The sequence below is a fragment of the Amphiprion ocellaris genome, chromosome 23, assembly GCF_022539595.1.
Source record: "Amphiprion ocellaris isolate individual 3 ecotype Okinawa chromosome 23, ASM2253959v1, whole genome shotgun sequence".
NCBI lineage: Eukaryota > Metazoa > Chordata > Actinopteri > Pomacentridae > Amphiprion > Amphiprion ocellaris.
Window position 1 is genome coordinate 13,991,747 of NC_072788.1, and position 26,886 is coordinate 14,018,632.

Here is a 26,886-nt window from a genome sequence, read left to right on the forward strand (position 1 = left end):
ACATTAGCAGCAATCTTTGTCATTCATGTAGTCAATTATAATTCAGTGCCAACAGTCAACAGCAGCAAGACAGAATAAAGACAAGTAAAAAACAGGAGAAAGTGTATCGCAGTACATGATAAAGTACAGCAGTAAAAGCACAGTTTATTACCTCCTCTTCTCGATGTTTATAACTTGGATAGAGGTAAGCACAAAGGAGAACTTGTACCTGTTTTTTGTGGCCTGCATGGGGTTCTGCCAGACGAAGGCTGCAGGGGAGCAACCTATACTCCTGGTTAAGAGGATGAATAACATCCATAAGAACAGACTCTGCTTTTCTTTTAGCTTGTGTATGAAAAATGTCATCAAGACTGTTAAGACACACCCCAGCTATTTTAGAGGCTACTTTTTCTATCTTCCCGAGAGAGAATTCGCATCCCGGCCTGGGTTCTGCCTGCATGGAGTTTGCATGTTCTCCCTGTGCATGCTTGGGTTTTCTGCAGGTACTCCGGCTTCCTCCCACAGTCCAAAAATATGCTGAGGTTAATTGATGATTCTAAATTATCTGTAGAAGTGAATGTGAGTGTGATTGTTTGTCTCTATATGTAGCCCTGTGATAGAATGGTGACCTGTCCAAGGCGTCCTCTGTCTTCACCCTAAATCAGCTGGGATAGACTCCAGCCCCCCACGACCCTAATGAGGATTAAGCGGTGAGTAAATAATGAATGGATGGAACTCAAACCATTTTGTGTTAGTATTTAACCAAGTTGACACTCTTTCCCTGGCCTCACTCTGTATGTATTACATGATAATTATACTTCATTATATTTTAGTTCTGTTCAAACATGTTTATGAGTTATGTTTTGTTGCTTATTTGTGAAGCATTCAGTTAATTTCGTTTAGTAGATACTATACATAAAGTTTGTTCAGGTTACAGGACACATATTGAAAACAACTTCTCCCTTTTAAACCTTATGTTCCATCCACTGCACTGGTATCACGGTGCGTTTTTACCTTGTAGATGACTTTAAACGCGGCCTGTGGCGCCCTCCAGCGGCCATACGCTTAACCACACACCCTCCCCTGTGAAAAGAAGAACAAAAAGAACTGATGGATGAATCCAGACAGCTCATACACACACTCTCACACCAGAAACGCACCGTGCGTCAAAGTCCAGCTCCGATGAATGACGCGCCTAACAGCTTTCCAGTGGTCACAGCTTTACAGAAGACTGTGATATTTTCTGATTAATATCCCTCTGTGAGAAAATGCATAGTTTTAATTAGCATATCAGGACCTTTATGTGTTGTCTCCCACCTGAACAGAGCGCTGGATGCGCAATGGGTCCACTGATTTGGGGGGAAGAAGTAATTAGAGGATACCTTTAAATCCTATAAACAAATCTCCCATGGTAACATTATAATGCTTATATGATGACGTTAACTTATTATTACAAGAGTTAATTGCGGGTTATAATAATATATTTCATTTTAAAGTAAATTTTTGTCATCTTTTATGGTTTATAATGATGCGCTCTTCCTTTTTGGAGTCTTTTAACTTCATAGGTGCGTAAAGTTTGGGCACAGTAGTCCTTTAAATATTATTTAAAGATTATTTCAAGGGAAACGCCCTCTTTTATAATTCCCATAATGTCAAAAGTGGTCTCTGAGATGTTTTTTTTCTAGTGGCATTATGTGCTTTGGATTGGTGTGAGTGCGTGAGTGTCAGAGTCCTGGAGGCGGGAGGGGGGCACCCACAGTGTCTCTGCTGTGACTGTGTATCACTTCAGATGCTCAGACAGAATTAAAAAATGCGCTCCTCCGCCTTGTCACCAGTGTTGTGCGCATTTTCTTGACAAGCCCCGCGTTGCCACAGCATGGTGCTCGGACTCAGACGCACAGCACCGTCTTCATCCACGACCACCGAACTCTCCCGGACGCATTATTAGAGCAGCAGAGCGCGTACAGCACCTGTTCCCACCTTCACACAGAAGAGGTAAGTTCTTTTTTCGGTGTTTTTTGCATTGCGTAAAACAAAGGCAAGGTCGACCGGTTGCCATGCTTTAAAAAAAAAAAAAAAAAAAAAAAGATCCAGTGAAGTGTGAAAATAAATGCTGCGGGAGTTCCTGGAGAGTTGGCACATGCAGGATGGCTGCAGGCTACAAGATCTGTAATAATATTTTCTCCTCCCTTTGAAGGTCTTTCTTCTCTCAAGTTCAAAGCGCGTTGGCGTTTGTTGTTTAACGTAGTTTCCGGTCAGCAGGGGACGTCTTGGTAAACAATGCAGCTCTGATTCATGCCTGAACGTCCCCTTGACATTCAAGCTGTGCCAATTAATCAATTAGTGGCCAGGACGGTGGTAAAGCTGGAAGAAAGAGGTGTGAGAGTCAGTGCAGCCTCCAAACTCCAAGCAGTGATTTCATTTCATTAACTGGGAAGTTTTCAGTCTGTAGAGGAAGAACAAAAAAGATGCATATTCAAATTCTTTTACACTCATGAGACTAAGTGTAGGTGTGTTTTTAAAAAGCTGATTACTGCCAGCTGCAGGTTAGTATTCAGGTTGTCAGAGGAGCATTTGTTCTCAGTGTGTGGACTGACAGCTGGATTTCTGTCGACTTTATTCATCAGAGAACTGTGTTGCAGCAGCCAAAAGAAAAACTTTAAAATTGCAATTATTTGCATGGACAAGCAGAAGTTGGGCTTAGTTTCCCCGCTGCACCCAGGAGGAATAGTTCAAATCCGCTCCACAGGTGAACCGGTGATCATTTCATCCACTTGCTTTTGGCTGAGCTGTGCCTTTATGAGCCAGGATTGTGTTCAATTAGCCACTCAGACTTTGGTTTTTGGAGTATCTTGATCTCTTGTCTCCCCTCTGAGGGCAAAGTGAATGTAATCTCACACCATTGGACTGTTACATAACTTTAAAACTGAAGTGCCATCCTGGCTGCGTAGGAGTGGATGTGATGTTCCCACTTCCTTGCTGTTGTTTTGCTCGTTAATTCTGAGAGGCACATTACTGTAAGTGGCGTTTTGTGACTTTACATGGCTGTTGATTTTTTTTTTTTTTTTTTTTTTTTTTAAATTTATTTTTCATGCAGATGAGGCTCGGAGCAGGACTGATTGCTTTACAAGTCCATCCTGTGATTATGCAGCCTACCTACATGGAGTCTGTGATTGTTGAGCGAGGACTGACATGTTCATTTTTTGAAGGTGGCATGACCAAATGTGTGTATATATTAATGTGTGTGTGTGTGTAGGGGGCCTGCATTCTGCCCTGTGGTGTGTAGGAGGAGTGCGATCGCAGAGTGCCCAGGCATGACGCTCAGAGGGCTTGGACAGAGTTCAGTCCTTTGCTGAGCAGTCTGTCCTCTGTGCTGGAAGTGCTGTGCAGACAGACACATTACAGTAACCTGACTCATGTATATGGCAGGCTTCCCCCAGCTCTGCTACGGAATTGTGTCATCATCATACAGCAAAACACAGAAACCAAAAAATCTGTTTTGTTCCCAAAGCAAATGTCCACCATTTTGCAGAATCTGGCAGATATAATGATGGCCGGAGTACAAGAGAAACTCATTACTGGGAGTGTTTCGGACTTTTCACTTAGAGGCTATTTTGGGCAGCGAGTCAAATTGTTGTTGGAGAAATAAACAGTTTTTAAAAATCAACCAGCACCAGCAACAGTTTCCACAAGCACAGTTAAGTAATATTATGTTAGCTGTACCTGCTTTATCCTGCAGAAAGGAATGCAACAGGTTCTAAAGAAATTATGTTCAGCCAACAAACTACATTGAGTTAATGTAATTAATCTTTCCTTTACAATCAAAATATACAAAATAGCATTTTAAATAAGCAATTATCTAATAATTGGTAGCATAAATACAAGTTTTTGAGTTTTTAGTACCTGAAATCTTGAACTCCAGATGGAGAAAAATGGAGCTATCAAGCCAGTTTTCTTAACTTACTACAACTTGAATTTAATTTTAAATTAACTTGTGCAGAAAATGCATCAGAACAATGTTTGCAATTGCAATAATGACATTATTTTCATCTTGCATTTAGTTAAGTCTGTATATTCCAGCTGACTTTGGGCGAAAGGTGGGCTTGCTGGTCCATTACAGGGTGAACCCACGCATACATACCACCGTGCACGCTCTCACACCTACCACACATGTCTTTGGACAGTGGGTGGAAGATTCAAGATGCAAAACCTTTATTTATCACAAACACAATTATACAAGGTATAATGTGCAGTGAAATACATTGAGGATGGATTAATATGAATAAAGAAGATAGATAGATAGATAGATAGATAGATAGATAGATAGATAGATAGATAGATAGATAGATAGATAGATAGATAGATAGATAGTAGAAATAACCAAAAAATATATAAATTGAATTGTCAAATAGTGCAATGCATATATATATATATATATATATATATATATATATATATATATATATAAAAATATATAAATTTAATTGTCAAATAGTGCAATGCATATACACACACACACACACACACACACACACACACACACACAAGCCAAAGAGTAAACAGTATAGATTGGACAGGATTTGCAAGTTGATTGTCTATTGAGTCTATTATTTCAGGTTCAGCAGGTGGACAGCCTGTGGGAAGAAGCTCCTCCTCATCCTCTCTGTGTTTACCTTCATGCAGCAGTATCGCCGCCCTGATGGCAGCAGAGAGAACAGTCTGTGGCTGGGGTGGCTGGGTTCACTCGTCATCTTCCTGGCCTTTAACCTGCATCGTTTGTTGTAAATGTCCTGCAGGTTGGGGAGGGTGGTTCTGATGGTGCCTTCAGCTGAGTGGACCACCCTCCTCAGGGCCAAGAAGTCCTGCTGGGTGCTGCTGCCCATCCAGGTGGTGATACTTCCAGCCAAAACACTCTCAGCGATGCAGGTGTAGAAGTTCCTGAGCACCTTGAGAGGGAGCTTCAAGTCTCTCAGGCGTCTGAGGTGTTGGAGACGCTGTGGAGCTTTCTTCACCAGGGTGTTGATGTGACAGGACCACATCAGGTCCTGCATGATGTTAACACCCAGGTACTTAAAGCTCTCCACTCTCTCCACCTCTGTCCAGCTGATCCTGAGTGGGTAGTATGCCCTCTGCTGCTTCTTGCTGTAATCCACAATCAGTTCCTTGGTCTTGCTGATGTTCAGGAGGAGGCTGCTGTCTCTGCACCAGTCCTCCACAACTCCTACAGAAACATGGTGGACATGCAAAGGAAAGCCCCAGTCAACTAAGTAGCACCTAAACCTAAACCAGAACCTTCTTATTATTTGGTAACAGTGCAAACCACTGCAACACTGTGCTGTCTGAGCACTTAGTCAGCTTATTCAAATTTCATTTAAGATGTGACCACAGGGTAGTACTTTACTTTTTACAGGTATTTACAAAAAAATAAATCCTGAGTAGTGCAGCATGTGACCTGGCTGAAGAAGGTTGTGTAATTTATTAGCACAAAAAATGGGAAATAGGGGACATTGTTCAGTTGGTATATACTCTAGAAGAGAGGACTTGGAGATGCTAATGTGCACACAAAACTTATAAATCTAGAATGTGTTTGTAAATTGCAGAGGACACACTAAGAATTGTAAATCCAAGTTTTTTAAACAGCACATTTATTTGTTAAAAGGTGGGAGAATTTAAATTTTTAAGTAATTTAACTTCTAATAAACCCAAATAATAAGTAAGAAGTTGCACAATTGAAACACTTTCCCCATTTTTAGTACAAAATTTCATGGCCTTTTCTGTGAAATTGTAAAATTTCACATATTGTTGTGGTTCAGATTGTATTCCGTGCTGTTAAAAGGTGGACTCTGATTCTGGAGGGAGATTGTAGTATACACGCTGGTATAATAGCGTTGTGTAGATCAGTCCGAGCAACTTTGTTCTCTATTTATAGAGCCAGAGCTTTGTTTGAACGCCAGAGTTTTTGTCAGTGTGCACACAGAATGGGCAGCTACCACACCGTGAGGAGATATTAACTCCATCTGACAAAAACTGTAATGAATCACAATCACATACTCCACTTTTAATAACCCCATTTTTATCTATTTCTCACTTTTATCCCCATTGCTCATTTAGAATCTGGTAAGTCACACATGTAGAAGAGAGAGAAGTGGTCTCATTGGACCACAATGTATAAATACATGTTGTGCACTAGATAAGAAAACATGAAGGCGTGTCATATAAAATGAAGGGTTCCTGTAAAATATAACATTACAGACATTTCATTTCTGCACTGATGTGAAGCCTTGAAACAGAATTTATTTTTTTTTATTATCTGAAAATTGCTTCCAGGTGCACAGACTCTGCAGTTAAAGAGGTCACGGCACAACAGAAAATAATACAGAGCACTGATGCATAAATAACTGTTTCTGCAGGTATCAGGCAAACACCTCCATCATACTCCACACCTCCATACAACACACCTCCACCTCTCTAAGCAGGTAAATATAAAACTCTGAAAATAAACCTCAACTTCAATATAGATAAGAGATTATATCACTATTAGATGGAAACATTTTGCTGCCTCACCTCCTCATTAACCCTCGTGTCATCCTGCGGGTCAAAATTGACCCGTTTTAAAGTTTGAAAATGTGGGAATAAAAATCTATTTTCACAGTGAAACTTCTGATGTCCACATTTTCAACATTTTTGGGAAATCTTTGAACATTTTTTGGTGGAAAAAAATGTTAAAAATGTTTCTTAAGAACATTCACAAAAAATCAACCAAAATCCAGAGAAATTCGCTGGATTTTGGTTGATTTTGAAATATTAGAAGTTTTACTGATATATATGTAATCACTTTAGATATTTTTAGGATTTTTTTGGAAGGTTTTTACTCATTTTTTTGGAAAATATTTACAAGAATTTTCTTGCCAAATTTGGGGGAATTTTTTCAAAATAAAACTTTTTAGGGAAACTTTCAAGGAATTATTGGAATTTTCTTCCTGAAGGTTTTGCAAATTTTCAGAAATTTGGGGAATTTTTTTGCAGAATTTTTGAATTTTTTTCAGACAAGTAAACCATGTTTTTTGCTGCCCGTAAATAAGGACACCAGGAGGGTTGAGCCCATTGTCCCCACAATAAGACGCTCCACACCACTGATGAAGTGATGTCCATTTAGTTAACAGCATCTTTAAAATGTGCGCAGGATGTTCTTAAGTGTTCTTACTGATTCCACCTGTTTTGAGTGCAGTGATTAAATCAGGAAGTGTGTCTTTATAGTCAGAACTTAGGTGTGTTTTTTCAAAAACCCGAGTGGCATTTTGGTGGATAAATGCTTCAGTGTCATTGTGGCTTCAAGCTGAGACATTAAGAGTGTAGCTACAGTGATTCAACCAAACCACAGGAAATCCAGCATAATAGTTTGGTTTCAGCTTTAAAGAGGAAGCCCTCACTCCTCAACAGAATAGCACCATAAATGGGAACTATTATGGTTATTTCCAGCGCTATATTTTTATTCTGGGACTCCGCTGGAGTAGCTTATTATTTATTTATCTTTTACTGGCCCCTTTATGCAGTCAGTCCCTCAGCTCATCTTCTGTCTCAAACAAGCCATTTTAGCTCCTGGGCAGCACCCAGTGCTTGTGAGCTGTGCTGCAGATAGAAAAACACACAGGAAATCTTGTATTTAAAGCAGCCTGATGCCTGAGATTTTGGTGCACAGGGATGAATTTTACATATTTATCTTTTTTTTTTTCGGGAACTTTTGTGAGGTTCAATATAAACATGCATGACAGAAAGTCAGAAAAAGCATCATATGTTCTCTTTTAATGAGTCAAAAATTACACATCTGATTAAAAGTTATGCTTTAGTTTGACCAGGACTGTGATTAGAGGAAGAAAAGTTTCAAGAAACATTGAAAAGAGGTTGCTTGGTGGAGCATAGCTTAAAAAGGAAGGCATCTAACTTGACACGTTCCCTCTCCTGTTGCTTCAGAGAGCACAGTATTAATGTAGGCTTTTGTCCTCTTGTGGTCACTCTAACACAATCTGAAAATGGAGGATGAAAGTCATTCCTCATTGTCATTGTCAAGCCAGCGCTTCGAAGATTCAAGCCAAGCTGTAGAAACCATTGAAAAGCTGAACGCAGGAGCACACAGCAGCACAAAATGTCATGTAAAATACGATATGGGAAATATGTTTTGTCTTAATTTATGAGATGTGTGATGATCACCTAGTTGGGCTTTTTTTTTTTTTTTTTTTTTTTGGAAGAATCATACTTTTTTTTTTTTTTTTTTTTTTTTTTTTTTTTTTTTTAAGTGTCCTGATCTGATTGACTGGAAAATCCTAGACCTTTGAATTTTCTGAACAAGGTCTTGAAAAGCTGCTTAACTTGAATTTACCACAACATCAGAGATCAGTGTTGCTCCTTATTTTCTAAAACATCCACTTAAAACATCCCCAACAAAGACAAGTTTTACCAAATATTATTCATCCTTGCTTATCAAAAAACCTCTGACATTACCTAACAGTCCTGTACAAAAATAACACTTTGCGTGAAGTGCTCCTTATGCGTCATTAGTCACACCGTGAATCACAGCCATCCAGAGGTCCAAGCGGATCGGGAAAGGCAGCCTGTGCGATGTTAAAAAGCCTTTTTAAGTGCATGGATCCTATTGTTTGTTGGGATTTTAGATTACAGAATGCAGCTCTAACTGGACAGAAGTGTTTACACTGATCTGGCACTTTTTATCTACAAAAAATGCGAACAGTGCAAAGCAATTAAGGCTCATATTCAGTCTTGTTTGTATTGGAAATGGTGTGAAACAAATCTGACAGTGGGATGAGATTACTGCAGTTGTTTTGTGTGTTTTAGTGACAAGTGACAAGTGACAGCATCTTGGAAAAAGTTGTTTGTCAGTTTTTGGTGGTTAGATTGGAACTAGATTGTTATTCTGGCAAGTTTTCGCCGCTTATTATGCAAAAATTTTGATTTTAAAACTCAGTGACCCTTTCAGATGGACAAATTTGGCACTGCAGCTCAAGTACAGCTTTTCCAAGCTCCGAAACATGGTGAGAAAAAAAAGGACTCAGTGAATAAGATTCATAAGTCTCTGGTTAATTCTAATCATCTCTCAATGTCAGTCAAAACTTTATTCAGTCATCGATCAAAACACAGTCACTACACACTCCACAGGAGTTTTAACTTATGCTGCCTCATCAGACCTTTTCTCAGGACCAGTCTGCTCCACTCTCCTTTTAGGCGGCAGATACACGGGTAGTTTTTAAAACGGCTTTTTTACTCCCACATAAAAAACACAATTGAAGCAGTGTGAAAAGCACACAAACCCAACAGATGTACCCCTAAACCTATCGGCATGCTGTCCAACCAGAAGTCTGAAAGGAGCTATTACTGGTTCTGACAGGCTACCAACAATGTCGCTTTGTGGAAAATAGTGGGAGATTAACTGCAAATGTATGTATGAACTTAGGGAAAAGTCCTGCTAGGAAGGACAAAACTGAGTTATCCATGTCTGTGTGAGAGTTTTGCTACAGCTCTGGTTTCAGTGAGCTAAAACAAGACAAAAATTCTAAAATGCACCAACAAAGTCTACATTTTAACAAATGTTTGTGTTTGTATGACTCATACTACGGGAGTTTCTGGCCTATTTACCCTTGTTTCCTCCTCCTGACAATAGAGGAGAATTCTTGTCTGGGCTCCTTGTCTGAACTGATATCTGGCCTGGATTATCTGATTTGCAGATCCGATGTTTTGAAAAATTAGGATGGATATAGGTTCCATGCACGGACGCTGTTGCCAATGCTACCTAGCTCACCTGGTGAGAGTGTGTGCCGTGCACCACAGTATCCCCAGCACACGCCTCTGGCTGCACGCTACTCCCCCCTCAACCATCCCCACCATAAATACATTAAAGCACAAAAAATAATCTTTACATTGTTCGAATCTCACCTCCAGTTCTTGCAGAAGAATAGACAACCTGTGCTGACACATCTTCCCAACCATCCAGATTGCTTTAGCCATCTGCCTTTGTTTATTTTCTCACTGCGAAGTATTATTAGCATTAGAGCCAGTTGTTGCACCACAGTCTCCATTTTGTCTGCACCTGCTTCCTCATGAGATCACGTGGGGTGGTGCACTCTGGCACAATAATAATAATATAATTATGGCCTGTAGACCATAATGCACCATTATTTTCAAATTTGTGTGCAAGTTTTTGATTCAAGAGAAGAATATCTGTGAAGTTTCTCCTAATGTGTGCGATTCAACCCAGATTCAGTTTTCAATTTCTGTCTGGATTTTAAAGCTTGTGTGTGAACCTCAGTTTTGTTGCATGTGTTCAGGTGGGACATATTACACCGTCATCATTCTTAGCAGTTCACAGAGGTTGATGTACTAATGTGATTTACAGAATCCACCCAGCATCCGTCTGAAAGAGGCCTCATGAACCAGAGGAATTTCAAACACCTGCTTAAGTTTTGAAAAAGCAGCAGTTACCATTTTTGTGTTCTTAACATAAAACACATTCACAACGTGTCCAATTTAAATATTAAGGTACTTAAGGTAACGGCAATCCTGACAAGAAATAAAATATATTTAGTAAGCTCACATTGCTTTAAAAGATTAATTAAAAAACTGAATATTATGACTTTCTTATAAGTAGGACTGTTGTATTTTAGTTCTAGTTTACCCCTGGTGGAGTGTATTTTCATCATAAGGAAAGTTGAGTGTATTTTATAGTCAACATAAACTGACTTTTGACCATTTGGTGGTACCAAAGCTACATTGTAATATAATACTGACAAGTAAGTTGCTGAAGTTAACATGTAAAATGTGTAGTCCATACCCTCTGGCCTCATTTTTCAAAATGCAAGCAAGTCTGAGCCACTTATAAAAGTCCATGAGACTGTAGACAAATGTTCTCAGCTGATGTCCTCACTTCTTTTCAGGTGTTATAAGTTTGCCTTTGTGGCTAATGTTGTAAGAGGGGGTGACTTAACCCACACTGTGATCTTTTTCTAACCTTTGCCGAGTATTTTTGTGCCTAGACTCAACCAAACAGCGATGAGATTTATGTCACTAAATAAAATGTCCGATAACTTCCCCTCTAAATCCCTTCATCAAACGTCCTCATGAGGCTCTTTTAGACTAGAAATACCACAAACTGGATACATTGTGGGTATTTTTGCCAGCAGAATATGATGGTCTGGAAATAAAACCTATTCTATTTACACATCCAGCAGATACAGAGCAACACGAGGATCCATTAGGTGTCACTTTTTGCTCTGATTTGGGTCACTACCAACTGCTGTGGGACATATTTGATTCTTTAGCTGCAAAATGAAGTAAATGTAAATTTAAAAAGTGAAAAGCATGTGAAATGATTCTAAAAGTACTCCACTGGTTTTAATATCAGTCTGCTTTGGTTCATATTCAAATACACTAGAACATATAGATTTATAGATTGAATTTTACCGGTGTTTATGTTTAAATCATACCACTATAATGATTTTTTATGAGAGTTTATGTACATTTACCAAAGAGGGATGTATATCAAATCTGAAATTGATAAAAGCGTCATTTTTATGGTGATGATTTCAATCCTGTTTGCTTATTTTGGTATCAAACCGCTTGTTACTAAAGTCAGAGCATCTCTTATTTAAACATTCACTTGAGAAATTTAAATATTACAGGTAATATCCTACAATATTATGTAAAATAAAAGCTATCAGACTAGGTTTACAGTTTTAGGTTTACGGCTTCACAGAGTCAAAGCACTTTTTCCTCAAAGTGTCGGTTTGGTTCAGACAAAAAAAAAAAAGAGAGAAAAAGACACTGTGGAGCTTTCATGTAAATGATTATGTGACATCATAATTAATAGTCAGTAGCTTTTCTATTTTTTAGACTTTTATACACACACAACAACCCCCTCTGGTGTGACATGACTATTTGTGATAAATCTCCTTCTGATTCATTGCACCAGTTAACCGATACGCTTCTAAAATTATGGATGTTCGCAGTTATGCTAACAGTCCTTCTTCTCTCCTACAGCCCGAGTGTTTCTTCTGACTCATGCTAATGCTTTGTACAACTTCGTCACACACACACGTCCATACTAAAACACACACAGCTCTCACTTCCTTGTCTCTGAACCGGAGTGCTATCGCCACGGCGCTTTTTCAGCTGGCATCCAAACGGACACCTGTCATCAGTCAGCAGGCCCCCGTGCCCACTGTTGCCCCCTGTGGATACTTATAGCCCACTGCAATTATGTTGTTCCATTAGTCATCCTACGCATGCAGTGATGGGCTGCTGGCTATACTTAGCCACCATCATGGTCACTGCTTTTACAGACTGATGCTTGTGGCTGGCGTCAAACACGATGAATAGAGATGAACATTAAGTAGCCTACACAGTTGTTGTTTTGACTTGTGCTTTTAAAAAAGTTTGTGAGCAAGCGACCTCTGCTTGTCACTTTAGAGAACTTTCCCTCATGAGGTTGAAGGTGCCCGATGGTAAAAGTAACTTTTACTGTGTTTTGACTGTCGTAAAAACTTGGAGGTGTAAAATAAATGCCCTCAGTTTATGATGACACTCGCCACTGCTATTCATCTAGCTTCCCCGTCAGAGAAGCCTCCCAGTATTGCAAGATAGTCAGAATTTCATGTAGTTTCTGCATAGAAACTGAGGAACTAATAATCATCAGCTTAAACATTTGCAGAATCACGTCGTCTGGCTACCTGTTGGTTTCAGCTGAGCCATTCCGAAAGACTGGAGTCCGCCAGGTTTCTTTACTTTCTAGAGCTGCCTCTATTAAAACGTCTCAGCCACAAGCGAAGCACACCAGTTGATTTACTGTTTGCTGCAAGAGTGAACACAAGAGTCTTCATGCACTGTCAGCATCTGAGGAGCTGAGAATTCAGTGGATTACTTTATCTTTTGTTGGCAATGGCACCACAACAATAGGAAAATCCTTGGTGTCAGCACATGCACAGCAAATGTGGCTAACGTTACTTATAGCTTTGTATAATAGCACTAACACAGCCCACTAGGAATGCATGTTAACCAGCAGTCACTTCAGAGTCACGTTCAAATTAGTGCTTTGCACTGCCAAAATACTTATTTTTTTACTCCAACTTTGTCTAACAAACTCACCAAACCTATAATCTAAAGAAAATGTCTGTGCTGTGCTATATTTACATTTGAAATCACTCAGAGAGAAAGTTGACAGTAACAGTTTGTGCTGGTCTCACACACTCATTACTCCGCCAAGGAATGCAGTAGAGTTATGTGTTATGTCGGCGTACGTTTGTCCATCTGTTTGTCTGTCTGTCTGTTTGTCTGTCTGTTCACAACATTACTCAAAAACGGACTAATGGATTTGGATGAAACTTTCAGGGAAGGTCAGAAACAACACAAAGACTAAGTGATTAGATTTTGGCAGTGATGCGGCTTATAGTCTGGATTCACGGTTTTGTTGAAGATTTCTGTATCATTGTGAGATAGCGGCACAGCGTCACTGTAGCCATGACAACAAGTGAACACTACATCAGGTGCCTGCTGATGATCACATGATTGCGATCCTACTACAGATCGACCTCTGTGGACTTAAACGTTGGAAATGATACAAGGAATTGGAAAACAATGGAAACATTTGATTAAATTGTGGGGGAGTCCCATTAATTCCCGCCACCTGCTACATATTTAGGTCATGCGATTTGGTATCTGTACATAACATACACATGCATAGCATACACCTGTGCTCAACGCAAGGTCATTTTGTTTATGGGTACATCTATATTAAATGGCCACATTCTATAGTGCTGTGATTTCTGACCATCAATAACTAATAAACAAATGCTGCATTTCTAAAAATAAATTGCTGAATTTCAAACAATGCCATGTGAGGGAACGAACAGCCTTGGAGGAGTACTGTACTGTCTGAGTGCTTTTCTAGTTGAGATCTGTGTCAAGTGACGTGCATTCAATAGTTTTGCTCTGTGCTGTCAATCACAGATACAAAGAGAGTCTTTTTCCTGATATGGGACCTTTAGAGCTGGTGTATGTAGTGCACAGACATAAACATGTGGACACTCCCTGGTCCCTGCTGTTAACTGCAGCGATGTATCACTGCAGCCATCATATTTATACAGGGAAACTGCACCTCCTAACACACTACAACCAGCTCCTGCTGTTTGGTTTGTTACAAATGCCAGATATGTATCAGTGACACATGTCACATTTAATATATACTTAGCCTATGTAATTATTTATACTCACATATTTAGACTCATGTCTGTATCCTATCTTGGGTTTGTTGAATAATATGTAAAGTTCCTCTTTTACCATGCTGTACATGCTTAATCTGTGCGAAAAATTGAATGTTTTGTTCTCGGCTCACTCAAGAAACACAAGAAATCTACAAATATGTTATTATACCTGGTTAGATGCATTAAAGTACCTCTCTAGTTGCTGATTTGTTCTCTAAAAAGTCATCTCTGTTTTTCAAGGTTACAAATTTCGAATTATTTTTCCATAACAGTAACTTCTTCCTCCACTGTTACCCCTTTAAAATGCACAGGTCTAGCCCTGGTCTCTCTCCATATGCATTTCTTCAGAAGACGTCTTTAAAAGTCCCTCAGTCAGTAAACTTGCTTATTTTTCTATGTTAGTGGCAGCTAATACAGGCGGCCGGACTTCTATGCTGGACACATTTTACTGTGGTTGGAGTTTTTGCACGCCTGCTACTTAAAAGTGCTGATCAGCTTTCTTTGCTTGGACCTCTTCTGGTTGGCATTGCATAAGCTCAGAAGTGCCTTTCAAGTTTTGTTAACTGAAAACAAGCACGACGCTTCTGCTCCAACTTTGCTCATAAATTCATAAGTCATTTCAGTAGCCTGTCAGTACTGACGGTTAAAGACTCTTGTGTTGACAGTGTGCATGGACGCTTTATTTTATCAGTCGGTTGCAAAAGTATAAGTAAAGTTTGGTGTCCACTTTCAGCCTGGTGTGGCTGTAAGAGCTCTCAGTGGGAGGTGATATGTATGTATATGAGTGTATTGTAGTCTTGAAATGTAATGGTTTTTGGAAAAAGGTTAAAAAAAATTCAGAGCTCACATGTTATGCAATATATTTTAAAAATCCTAAAATCTATAAAATATTACGTGAAATGAATTTCCAGTGGCTGTATATATGCGAGCTGCCTGCTTATCAGAATCTCCAGATGGAAATACCGTATGTAGGATGTGACAACGAACAAAGTGCACAACATCGCTGTCTGTTTTCAGTATCACTATCATTGCGTGTTTGCTGGCTGGAGGTTACGTTTGCGAAGACTCTGTGCCGGATGATGAGGCAGAGGCTGGAGATGGTGTGTGGCTGCATCAGCTCAGCGCCGAGAGGGTGGGAGAAGTTGCCGAGAATTCGGTTTCTTCCTCGTCCTTCCTCTGCTGCCGTCTCAGGAGCCTCTCTAACTGTCTCTGGACTGATTTGGTTTTGCTCTGTGTTGTTTCTTTTTTTTTCCTGTGGATAGCTGTCAAAATGTGAGGCACTGTAGATGATTTCTAATCTTCTTTGCACTACGATTTGACTTTGTGAGATGGCATCGTGATAAACATGGACCAAAGATCAGCAGTAAAGTAGAAATTTAGGAATACACTATGCACATTTTTATAATTCAGTGTCAAATCATGGGTAATTTGCTTTAGTTGGGTCATTTTCCAAAGAATTACATGCATTTTAACTAATCTACAAAGACTTGGAACATAAAGACAGGTTGAGATTACAGTTTACAAATGGCTAAACTAATATTTAGCTTTGAAAATAGGCTGGATACTCAACCTGAGCAGCCAAAAATAAACATGCAATTTGGTCATTTTTTTGGTGTCTTATATAATAGCAACAACACCAGTTAAAGAAAAAAATAATTCCTGTTTGTTTCTGCACTACCACAAAGTGTTGTAAAGTATTTGCTGAACAGCAGGCTAAATGTTTTCTTTGATTGATTACCTGCTGCGACCCAGACAGGTTTCATGTGTCTGCAAGTGGATTTTATTTCCTCCTTTCTGAAACAGATGGATGACATCGTGGGCCTGGAGGGTGGAAAGAAAATTAAATACTCGTGGTTCGCTTTGAAAAATGGAACTGCAGCTATGAAAAATGTGCACAATGTTAAACTGATCATCTAAAACGTGATAAAGCCAAACTCCAATGAAAAAATCAAGTTCCTGAAACGTCCACTTGAGGGAGACTCCAAAAGTAAGTCATTACCTACAGACCCCCATGTTAAAATGCCTGACTTTTACAGCAGAAATAAACATGATTACAGCATGGTGCAAAAATGGTTTTGGTCGCTATGGATCATTTCCCTGTGACAATTGTGTGGAGGGTGAATTTTTACATGATTGGCCTGTTTAAATTGTATTAAACCTCAAAGTTATGCAGAATTTAAAAGCATGATCACTTTGAATCACAGCCAGGACAGTTCATGGCCAAAGAGACATTTGCGTGGGTCGCCACAGGTCCACACAAACTTCCCCACTTTGCTCATATTTGTAGGAATTAAGGGTAGTCAGGCACTGCCAAAATGGTTAGCCTCAAAACCAATAGGTGGCGTCACAGAGGGTTCTCCTATCTTTATATGTGGTCTACATTTTATGCTATACTATACTCCACTTGTGCTGTGGGACTTTCCATATCATTATTCTGCCAAATCTGTTTCTGGTTATATATATAATAATACATATATATATATATATATATATATATATATATATATATATATATATATATATATATATATATATATATATATATATTATTTTTATTTTATTTATTTTTTTTTTCTCAGTGAAACTTCTGATGTCCACATTTTCAACATTTTTGAGAAATATCTGAACTTTTTTTGTGGAAAAAAGAAATATTAAAAATGTTTTTAAAGAACATTCACAAAAAAAATCAACCAAAATCCAGTGAAATTTGCTGGATTTTGATTGATTTTTTGGTCAATATTCTTAAAGAAGATATTACAAGTTTTACTGATATGTATGTAATCTCTTTAGATATTTTTAGGATTTTTTGGAGGATTTTTACTCATTTTTTAAAAAAGGTTTACAAGAATTTTCTTGCCAAATTTGGGGGATTTTTTAAAATAAACTTTTAAGGGAAACTTTCAAGGAATTATTGGAATTTTCTTCCTGAAGGTTTTGCAAATTTTCAGAAATTTGGGGAATTTTTTTTGCAGAATTTTTGGATTTTTTTCAGATAAGGAAGCAATATTAGTTTCCTACAGTCTGTGTGAAAGGGAGATCCAACATAGCGGAACACTCCACACCGATGCCGTTGTGCTACACTGTCATGCTTCTGATTCTGGATCGAAGTCATGTTACATGACGGCTTGAGCGGCATTACACTGACCTTTGCGTCAAAGGGAATAATTTAATCCAACAAAAACTTCTAAATATCTAATTTTGTTGATCAGAGATGAGCTTTTGGTTGCCTGTTGAAAATCTGATAATGTGTTCTCCACCACTGAGAGCATATTGAAAATTTGCTGTGTGCACTTAGTCAGTTATGTCTCTTCCACCCCCTTATAAAGTAAAAAAAAAACAAAAAAACTCCAGCTAATACCAAGAACAACTTTGCCAGATTGGCCAGAAGAACTTTTATTAAAGTTTAGTTCAGCATGATGGAAAAAAATTAAAACCACTCGTCTATATTTAAAACATTTAAGGCCCTGCATACACTTGGCAAGTAAGTAAGTGAAGCTGAGCTAGAACTGAACTTTATTCGTCATCCCACTCAGGATGGTTCCAGTTTATTCTGTGCTTCACTGGAAATCTTTTGTAAGCTACTTCCACTTGCAGACATCCCATATATTCATTAGCTTTACTCATCCTGTAGAGAGCTGAGAGGAGCTAAAGCCTGTTCTAGCTAACATCAGGTGAGAGGTGAGGTACAACCTGGACATTGTAGAGGAAACACAAAGAGACAGACACTCATGACGCTCTCTCTCTCTCTCTCTCACACACACACACACACACACACACACACAAACACACACACCTACTGCCAATTTAAAATTATGCATCTTTGGAATGTGGGAGGAGAAAAACCCAAAACATTGAGAACATGCAAATTCCACAGAGAATAGCCAGCAGTTTTGAACCCAGAACCTGTGAGCATTGCACTGGAAAAAATGCGTCTCTCAAAACAAGAAAAAAAAACTTGTTTCAAGGAACTTTTACCTTGAAATAAGTGAAAAAAATCTGCCAATAGAACAAGTGAAAAATGGCTTTCTTAAAATAAGATAGGATATTTAGAATATTGAGATCTTAAAATTAGCTGGGAAAACTTATTTTAAGCTATATTTTACCAGGATTGTCAGGCTTTGATGTCTTAAAATAAACCAGACATGCTAAAAAAAAAAAAAAAAAAAAAAAAAGCAGTTTTTCACTCAAAAATAGATTTTCGCTTTCATGTAACCTCCTAATTTGAGATGTATTAACCCTCCTGTTGTCTACATTTACGGGCACCAAAAATATTGTTTCCTTTTCTGAAAAAAATCCAAAAAATCAGCAAAAAATTCCCCAAAGTTCTGAAAATTTGCAAAACCTTCAGGAAGAAAATTCCAATAATTCCTTAAAAGTTTCCCTTACAAGTTTTATTTTAAAAAGTCCCCCAAATATGGCAAGAAAATTCTTGTAAATATTTTCAAAAAAAATGAGTAAAAATCTTCCAAAAAAATCCTAAAAATATCCAAAGTAATATCAGTAAAACTCCTAATATTTCCTTTAAGAACATTCACAGAAAAATCAACCAAAATCCAGCAGAATTCGCTGAATTTTGTTTGATTTTTTGTGAATGTTCTTAAGAAACATTTTTAACATTTCTTTTTTCCACCAAAAAAATGTTCAAAGATTTCCCAAAAATGTTGAAAATGTGGACATCAGAAGTTTCACTGTGAAAGTATTTTTTTCCCCACATTTTCAAACTTTAAAACGGGTTAATTTGACCAGCAGGACGACACAAGGGTTAAACTTATTTTGAGTTTTCTTGTAAAATACAACTCAAAACAAGATAATTTCAAGATTGTTTGACTTAACAAGATATTTTTGATGTGTTTGTCTTAAAACAAGTCCTTCCATCTTGCTGAAATGTCACTTGTTAAGTGAATTTATCTTAAATCAACTGGGACGAGACATTTTGACTAAAAACGAGACAAATAGACTTGGTAAGATTTTGAGTTTTTGCAGTGTGATGCAGAGCTTATGGAGTCTTCCAGCACGGTTGATCCCTTGGGGGCGCCACTGTGCTTCCCCTGCCGCCTGAGGGGACTCTGCTCCGGAGGCGGACAAAACTGCGTCCTGCAAATCTGGACACCATGATGTTGTCCATCTGCATGAGGATGAGCCTCTTGCTGAGCAGCTGATCACTGTCAGTGATCGTTTTCATCCTACACTGTTCTCCTGAAAATGTCAAACTCTGCCTCTTTGTTATCCTTTTTTTCCCCATTTACATCCTGTATAACTTGAACTGTATTTTTGTCTTGAGTCCCATCTGACCAAATTGTGCACATATTAGCTGATACTTGGTGTCTGATGAGTGACTATCTCAGCTCATCAGATGTACATAATCAATGATGTACCAATGCCACTGAAATCTAAACAAGACTGGATGCAGTTCAACATTTGTACCTACACCTGCTGTGTTTTCTCCGATCTGTTAAAAAATTCTTTTGTAAGTGTTTGAGTCACTCCATCAGTCCGTCATCACTCGCTCATCCAGCAAGTCAGCCAGTCAGTCCTTCTGTCCAGTGTTGCAGTCATGTTCATGTTTTCTTTCCAAATTTCTCATCTCGTCTCCAAAAGGTGTAAAGCAGTCAGGTCATCTCGAGCAGTCAGTCAACATTTGCACAATAAGATGTGGTGTTTTCTTTCCAGAATGCCCATTAACATCCAGCTGGTTTCTGGCTCTGTAACACTCTCTCCAGTTTTGACTGTGCAAACTCATTGTCTGCTCTACTGAGCCTGTCTTGCCGACACAATTTAGGGTTCCCTGAAACTCCTCTACAACTCCCCACAGACTCCCACCACTGAGCTCAGCACTCCTTTTCCTCCCACTCCTCCCCTCCCGCCCCCTTCAGACTAGTCTTGCCCTAACTCTCTCTTCATCTGCTTCTTGTTAAGTGTGTTCAGCAGCATCAGACTTTCTGGGTTCCTGCTGCTGCTGCCCTCAGGTGCAACAACACCTTGTTAGATATACAGTCAGTGTGCATCTCCTTCTGCTTATTACGTTCCAGTCTGCCGGCTTGAACTACACCGCTGCAGGCCTACTGAAGTTGAGATTTCCTTATCCATCTTTAATTTTTCAGTCCCGGCTTTTCTCTTCGCTTTTCATCATTTTTATCTTTTATCTCTCTCTTCTGTTTCTCCAGCTCTGTGTCTCTCTTTCTCTGAGGGAATTACATAAGTCTTACTGTGTGTGTGGGCAGCATTGCATTTTATGTAAGGCGGACCTGGAAATGGCTAGCGAAACACTTGGGTCTAGCTCTGTTTTTTGTCTCTCTCTCTCTGCTTGTCTTGCAGCCTTGTGTGGTTGTGTGTGTGTGGTTGGGTCATCGGACTGAGGATCTGCGTGGTGGTTGGCTCCAGATATACAATGAGGTGACTCTGCAAGCCCACTCAGAGTCACACACATACACTCGCAGCGTTCTTTTTTTTTTAAAAGCACACCTTGAAATGAGAAGTGTTGACTTGTAATTTAAAGATGACGATGCTTGTTGACTTGTGATGCACATGTGAAGTGTGTCTGTTTTGAAGGTAAATGGATCTCTGACGGACGAAACAGTCTTCTTCCGCTTTTATTTATTGGAAATTCACTGTTGCTAGGTTTCTGTTCAAGCACAACACGGATGCACTTTATAAAGATGGTAGCCAGTTTTTCTGAAACAATGGGATTTCAAAGTAAACAAAAGCAAGCTTTTCATTTCAAGCTGACAACCTTGGATTTAGATGATTTAAATTTATTGCAGCGGTTTGACGTACAGGAAAAGCAGAGGTGTGTTCATGACGTCCAAACACTGTCGTGGTTTATGGGGGCCCTTGACAGAAATGAGGATCAATGAAAACATCTCCACAAGTTTCAAAAGAATGCTTTCATTGAATAACAGCAAAAGTTTGCGGTTCAAAGACAATCAGAAACTGTTCCAGCCATAAGGAACTAGCAATCTGGTGGCATAATGCACATGAACAGGAACCTTTTAAAAAACAAATTCTTTGGGTTTTGGGAAGAGTATAGTTTCAAAGATTGTTGCAAGAAATGTTGCTTATTGTAAAAGAAATTAAATTACTTATTTGGAGCGTAAAAATAGGCCTTTTCAGAGCTGTAAATGTATATTTTACCCCCAAAAAGTACAATTTTTTCTGCATCTTCATATGCAACCTGTAAGTATAGATCATTGTGAGAATGAAACACTTTAAGAATTCTTATTCTAGGATTTTACCCATGCTATTTTAATAAGAATATTTTTAAGTATTCTCAATGTGTATTGAAAATAGTCATTCAGTGGAATATTTTGGTGTTTTAAACCTCCCTATGTTATGTGGACTATGTTCATTGATGGCAGAGTCAGAGCCAGTCCCTATTCAAGATGGCTTCTCTCTTTGTGTTAAACTATTTTAATGCTAAAATCTCACACCAAAATCTTATGCTGGTAATGTATCATTGCAAGTTTAATTTAAGCTTTTGTCCCACACCTTAAACATTTTCAGTTGCATGTGTGTATATCTGAGGCCTCCCTTAATGGAACCGAGTTAATGAGGTTACTTGCAGCTGTGCTTTTCACACTATGTCAAGGCAAAATGTAACTACAGCCAGCTAGCATAAGCTAATGCTGGAAACTAAATTTCTAATTTATTTCCAGGTGACTCACTTTAAGCTCAAGCTAGAGGTTTCTTGGTACTTTCAAATGGGCCTGTGTTTCCCATGTTCACAGGAAGAGTCCACATGAAAGTCCCACTATTCACAACTTCGTACGTGGAAACTTTGTTAAACCTCATGGTTCACGAGTTGTGACAGTTCTGTCAACCTTTTTAGAAACAGTGAGGGCCTTAAACTTAAATTTTTTGTGAATTCTACATTAATATATTATGGTTTTGGTTGTATAGAGTTTTCCTCATAATTTTATAATGCCTCAGGAAAATGTTGATATTCCCAACAGGCCTATGTATTTCCTGTTTTACGCTACCAGCTAATTAGCTTGCTAACTGGTTAGCCATGGTTGTCCGTGTAGAAAGCATAAAAATAGCTCCATTTTGTGTATATCGGAGTAGTTATTATAGTAATGTATTATAAATAAATACAAAATCATAATGATGAAGGCATTTTGCTTAATTTGTAAGAATAAAAAAGATTAAAGAAGTTTAGCTAATGTTATGTAGCATAATTTTGCTAGTGGTGGATTGCAAGTACATACTCACCTTTACTGATACTTTCTAATCCTGCTTCACTATGATTTGGATAAGAACAAACAAACATACTTTGCACTCATTGCATTTATTTTAAAGCTTTAGTTAATTAAGTTAATTTGCTGATTTATAGTCTTCCAATCAAATATAAATCAACTAATGAATTCTGCTATAAAATATGGATAAAGGGATCCAAGAGTCATATATGGGTAAGTAAAGTTAGCTCCAGCTGCATATTAAAGTGATGTACATATTCATGAATCAGAATACATATAATTCTGAAATGCACTATTTTCAATAGTGAGCACTTTTGCTTAGGTAACGGAATATTTTTATACTCTAATATTACTACTCACCTCAGTAAAGGATCTAAATACTTCCTGTAGATAGTAAAGTCAGTTTGGAGCACTAACGTTTGCAGTAAACAAGAAGACAAAAAAAAACAACCTTACAGTTTAATTCACTCCTTCGGTGTTTGCTCTTGCATTTTTGGATTTGGAAACCAAAAGAAAAGAAGATACCATCCTTCAGATTCTCTCCTCTTATGTGGAGAAAGTAAAACCTGCCAGGCATGCCTTGTGCTGCTGATAAAACACTCTTTGGGGGGCGAGGTTTCACGAACTATTGATTCTTCTTATTGAAAACTTCTTCCAGATTTTTTTGGCTCAAGTCTTGCAGCTGTCAGCACAAACCTGTGATTATTATATAATGCCGACCCCCTCATCTGATTGATATCTACTGTACTTGAACCTCTCCAGTGCTGTTTACTGTTAATGGTCCCTACAGAGTACAGATTGGCACACGGATAAAACAGTTTTCCCCAAGAGCAGGGGAGGGGTTATGTAACAGGTGACAGGAGGTGATGAAATTGTGAAAAATTGTAATGTGTTATTGAATGGAGACAATATTCATAATGCTTTTTCTAATACCACGGAGACTGGTTGCTGCGTTTGAGCTCTGCTTATAAGGGAGGAAGCAGAAAACACTGATTATTAATGGCATCATTTTATTGTTTTCTGAGAAAAAAAAGTGAAGTCACTGTAAAAAAAAAAACAAAAAAAAAAAAACTTCCTAGAAATAAAAACACCTCTGCACCACGGAAAACCTGTCACCCTTTGGCAAAATGTGTGTGCAACAGTGCATGCGTATTTGTGTGTGTGTGTGTGCATACTGTATAAATCCCTTTGTGTGTGTTCGCATGTTCGTGCAGCCACGCGCATCTTCAACTTGTGAGAGATGGGGTGTTTCACTGAGTGGGAATGCCTGGTAGGATGTGTAGGCCCAGGTTACCATGGCAACCATCTGCTGCTACGCTCGCAAGCGTTCGCCGGCAGCCCACACAGTGTGACATCCAGCAGCAAGCCAATCTGAGAGAGAGAGAGAGAGAGTATATCTGTGATTAAATGCTAACGTTAAGGAGCCATAAATAAGCAAAAATGCACAGCACTAACTGAATCATTGTCATTTTACGTATAATAAAGGTGCGTTTGTGCAGAAAGTGTGAGTTCAACAAATTCTTTTGAAATATGTTGTTGTAGTGATGACAGAAGGAGGAGAGGTGTACCGCATCCGAAGCACAGAACAACACTTTGGCAGATTATGGAATGAACAGAAGGATGTAAAGCCACTTTAGATATTTAGGAACTTTGAGCTGAAGTTGGGTGAAAAATAAGTTAAAGACAATTTTAGACAGCAAGTAAAAGTTGCTTCTATTTGGAATTTGGTTAAGAAGCTTCCTGCAAATCACAGTATTGTAGCTTTAAATCTGGCCAGAATCCATCATAACATCTCTCCACAGTCTTTAGGTGGCTTTCCACTGTGGGAACTCGGGACAGACATAAGTTGTTGTGAACATTTACAGGAACTTTCAGTCTTCCCGTTTCTGTTGCTGTGTAGGATCCAACAGCATCAACTGTGCACCAAAACAAACCAGGAGTAGCTGCTGGACATAACTCCAGTTTTATGAGCACCAAGGAAACAGAATAATGGAGCTTTTTAATGTTAACCTGCATGGTGAATTTTATGTTGCTGAGGGCAGAAAATTGGTGCTCATTGACTCAGGCAATGGGTCTGGTGGTAGAGGGGTTGCCCACTAATTGTAAGGTTGGCGATTTGATCCTAGGCCCCTCTATGTGCCGAAATGTCTTTGGACAAAACAGTTAACCCCAAGTTGCTCCCAGTGGGTGCACCTTGCATGGCAGCTCCTCCACTATTAATGTGTGTATGAATAGGTAAGTAGGAAACACATTCTAAAGTGCTTTGTAGAATTTAGCTCAGATAAAAAGGCGCTATATAAGTATGGATCTTTTGCCATCTTCTCCAAGTCTAACCAACCAGCAACAAGCCCCACTTAGCAGCTTTTTAGGACCATTCAGAAGTAACTACACCATAGTAGACACTTGTTTCTCCATAGAAATGCCCAGAAAGAAGTTCTACAGCTGTGGTTCTTAATATGCACAATGGTTTGCGCTTCCCTTAACCAACACACAAGTTCTCACAGTGTAAACAACCTACTATCTATTTGCCCAAAATCGGCTTTTGCCAGAATATCAACTACTTCAACAGAAATTTTCAAAGAAATATTTCACCTGAATGTAACACAAACCTGATTTGTGATTACACAGTTGATGTCATGCAACTTTAATGTCAATAAAACACAAGACAAGATAAGCTGGTCATGAGAACATTAATATTTTGATTTGCTAGCGCAAATATTGTAAAATGAAGGAGTTTTAATTTTTCTGTTTTCCTCTGCAGTCAGCCAAAATTAAATCATATCTCAGCGATGAATCCTAGTCGAACTGTGCAATAACTTTTAATTTATCATCATACCTTTCAATATGTTTTCTTTATCAAATGTTTTTTATTAGGGATTACATTCAACAAATAACACTTTAAATGAAATAAAAGAATATAAATAGCCCCTCCCAGCTGGAAACACACACAAACAAACAGATAGCAACAATAGCCAACAATGCTTTAAAGTATTTATTTTGACCAATCAAAGAGTAAGTAACAAAATCAGTCTGTTTATACCAGATTTTGTCAAGTGGTATATCTAACATAGGTTGTAGATCTGGTCTGTATCATGGAGCAGAAGAGTCTTTCTTTTGGATGAAATAAAGCTTCTGCTGAGAAATGAACTAAAATCTACCACATCTGCTCACATGAATCCTTTCCAGGGGAGTTCCAGAAGTTCTGTGGCGAATTAACAGTTGGTGTTGTCGATGTGGATATTTAAATGTCCTAGGAGGAGAATGGATGGAGATATGGCACAAAGCTTGGTCAGAAAATCAGACCAAAAACCATCAGGATGGATGTGGTTTGGGGAGCGGTAGATGTTCAATGTGCAGTGATGGATGAAATCATTTTCCAAAATGTATGAAGAAAAGTAAGACCAGAGCTTGAGGAAAGCTTGAGGACAACTATTTAGTCAGTGTGAAACGCTACACAGTAATTCCCAAAGTGTAAAATACTCAGAGCAGTGAATAAAATAAGAAACATGGTCACGTTTTTATGGAGATGGACATCTATGGAGATTAGAAGACATTTCCAGTGACAGCTAAGAAAACTCACTGTTTGAGATCACTTTTAATTAACAAAAACAATCTAAAATAACTGACAGGACCAGCCCATTTGATTTTTTGGTATGACTGCTTGTCTCTTACAGATGCAGGAGGTGGGCAGTTCCCAGCGAGGCTCCCAGCGATCCTTCAGCGTCCTGGATCGTCTGCTGCTCACACATCCTGTGTGGCTGCAGCTGTCGCTCAACCAAGAGTCAGCCCTCTACATCCTGCTCAGAGAGCCTGTTGGGGTGAGGGCCAATCAATCATATTAATCTTATCATCTCATCAGGTAAAACAAAGCAAGTCAGGTTTTGGCCTACTGTTGAGGATCACATTAACTATTCAATTATTGGAGCAAAAGCCCTTGCATGTATATTAGTTTAGATCAGGGGTGTCAAACTCATTTTAGATCAGAGGCCACTTTCAGTCCAATTTGAACTCAAGTGGCCCACACCATAATAACCTATAAATCTCTCCAAATTTTTCCTTTGTTTTAGTGCAAAAAGGCACGTTCTGAAAATGTTGTCATTTAAGGAATTCTCTTTTTACAAAACATTATGAACAACCTGAACTTTCTTAAGAAAAATAAGTTTGGTTTCAACAATATTAAACCTCAGTTTGTCATGTGCACATTACAACTTACAGATCACAGAATATCTACAAAGGGACAAAGCATTCAGTCACAGGTATCTGGAGCTGAACGATGTAGTATTTTACTTTATAATCAAAATGACAAAAGTCAAATAAAGACAAAAGAACAACAAAAACAAGACAAAATACTACAAAAATGAGACAAAATGAAGACAAACACGAAACAAAGCAAAAAATAGACAAAAAGTTACAAAGCAACAAAAAAATGGACAAATGACACAAGCGAGGCA

The 26,886-nt window shown here is 38.5% G+C and overlaps 1 protein-coding gene across 2 annotated transcripts in view; it reads left to right on the plus strand.

Annotated features, from left to right (window-relative positions):
* Nucleotides 1–1,718: 1,718 nt before the first annotated feature.
* rin1b (Ras and Rab interactor 1b) overlaps nucleotides 1,719–26,886 on the plus strand; it is a 46,146-nt gene continuing 20,978 nt past the window's right edge. Inside the window, exons 1-2 of one of the 2 annotated variants that reach the window (XM_035954034.2) lie at nucleotides 1,719–1,974; nucleotides 26,110–26,253. In XM_035954034.2, coding sequence (XP_035809927.1) covers nucleotides 26,110–26,253 — 144 coding nt within the window. In that variant the 5' untranslated portion in view covers nucleotides 1,719–1,974. The remainder of the gene's footprint in view (nucleotides 1,975–26,109; nucleotides 26,254–26,886) is intronic. The other variant, XM_023282812.3, reaches the window with a different exon arrangement.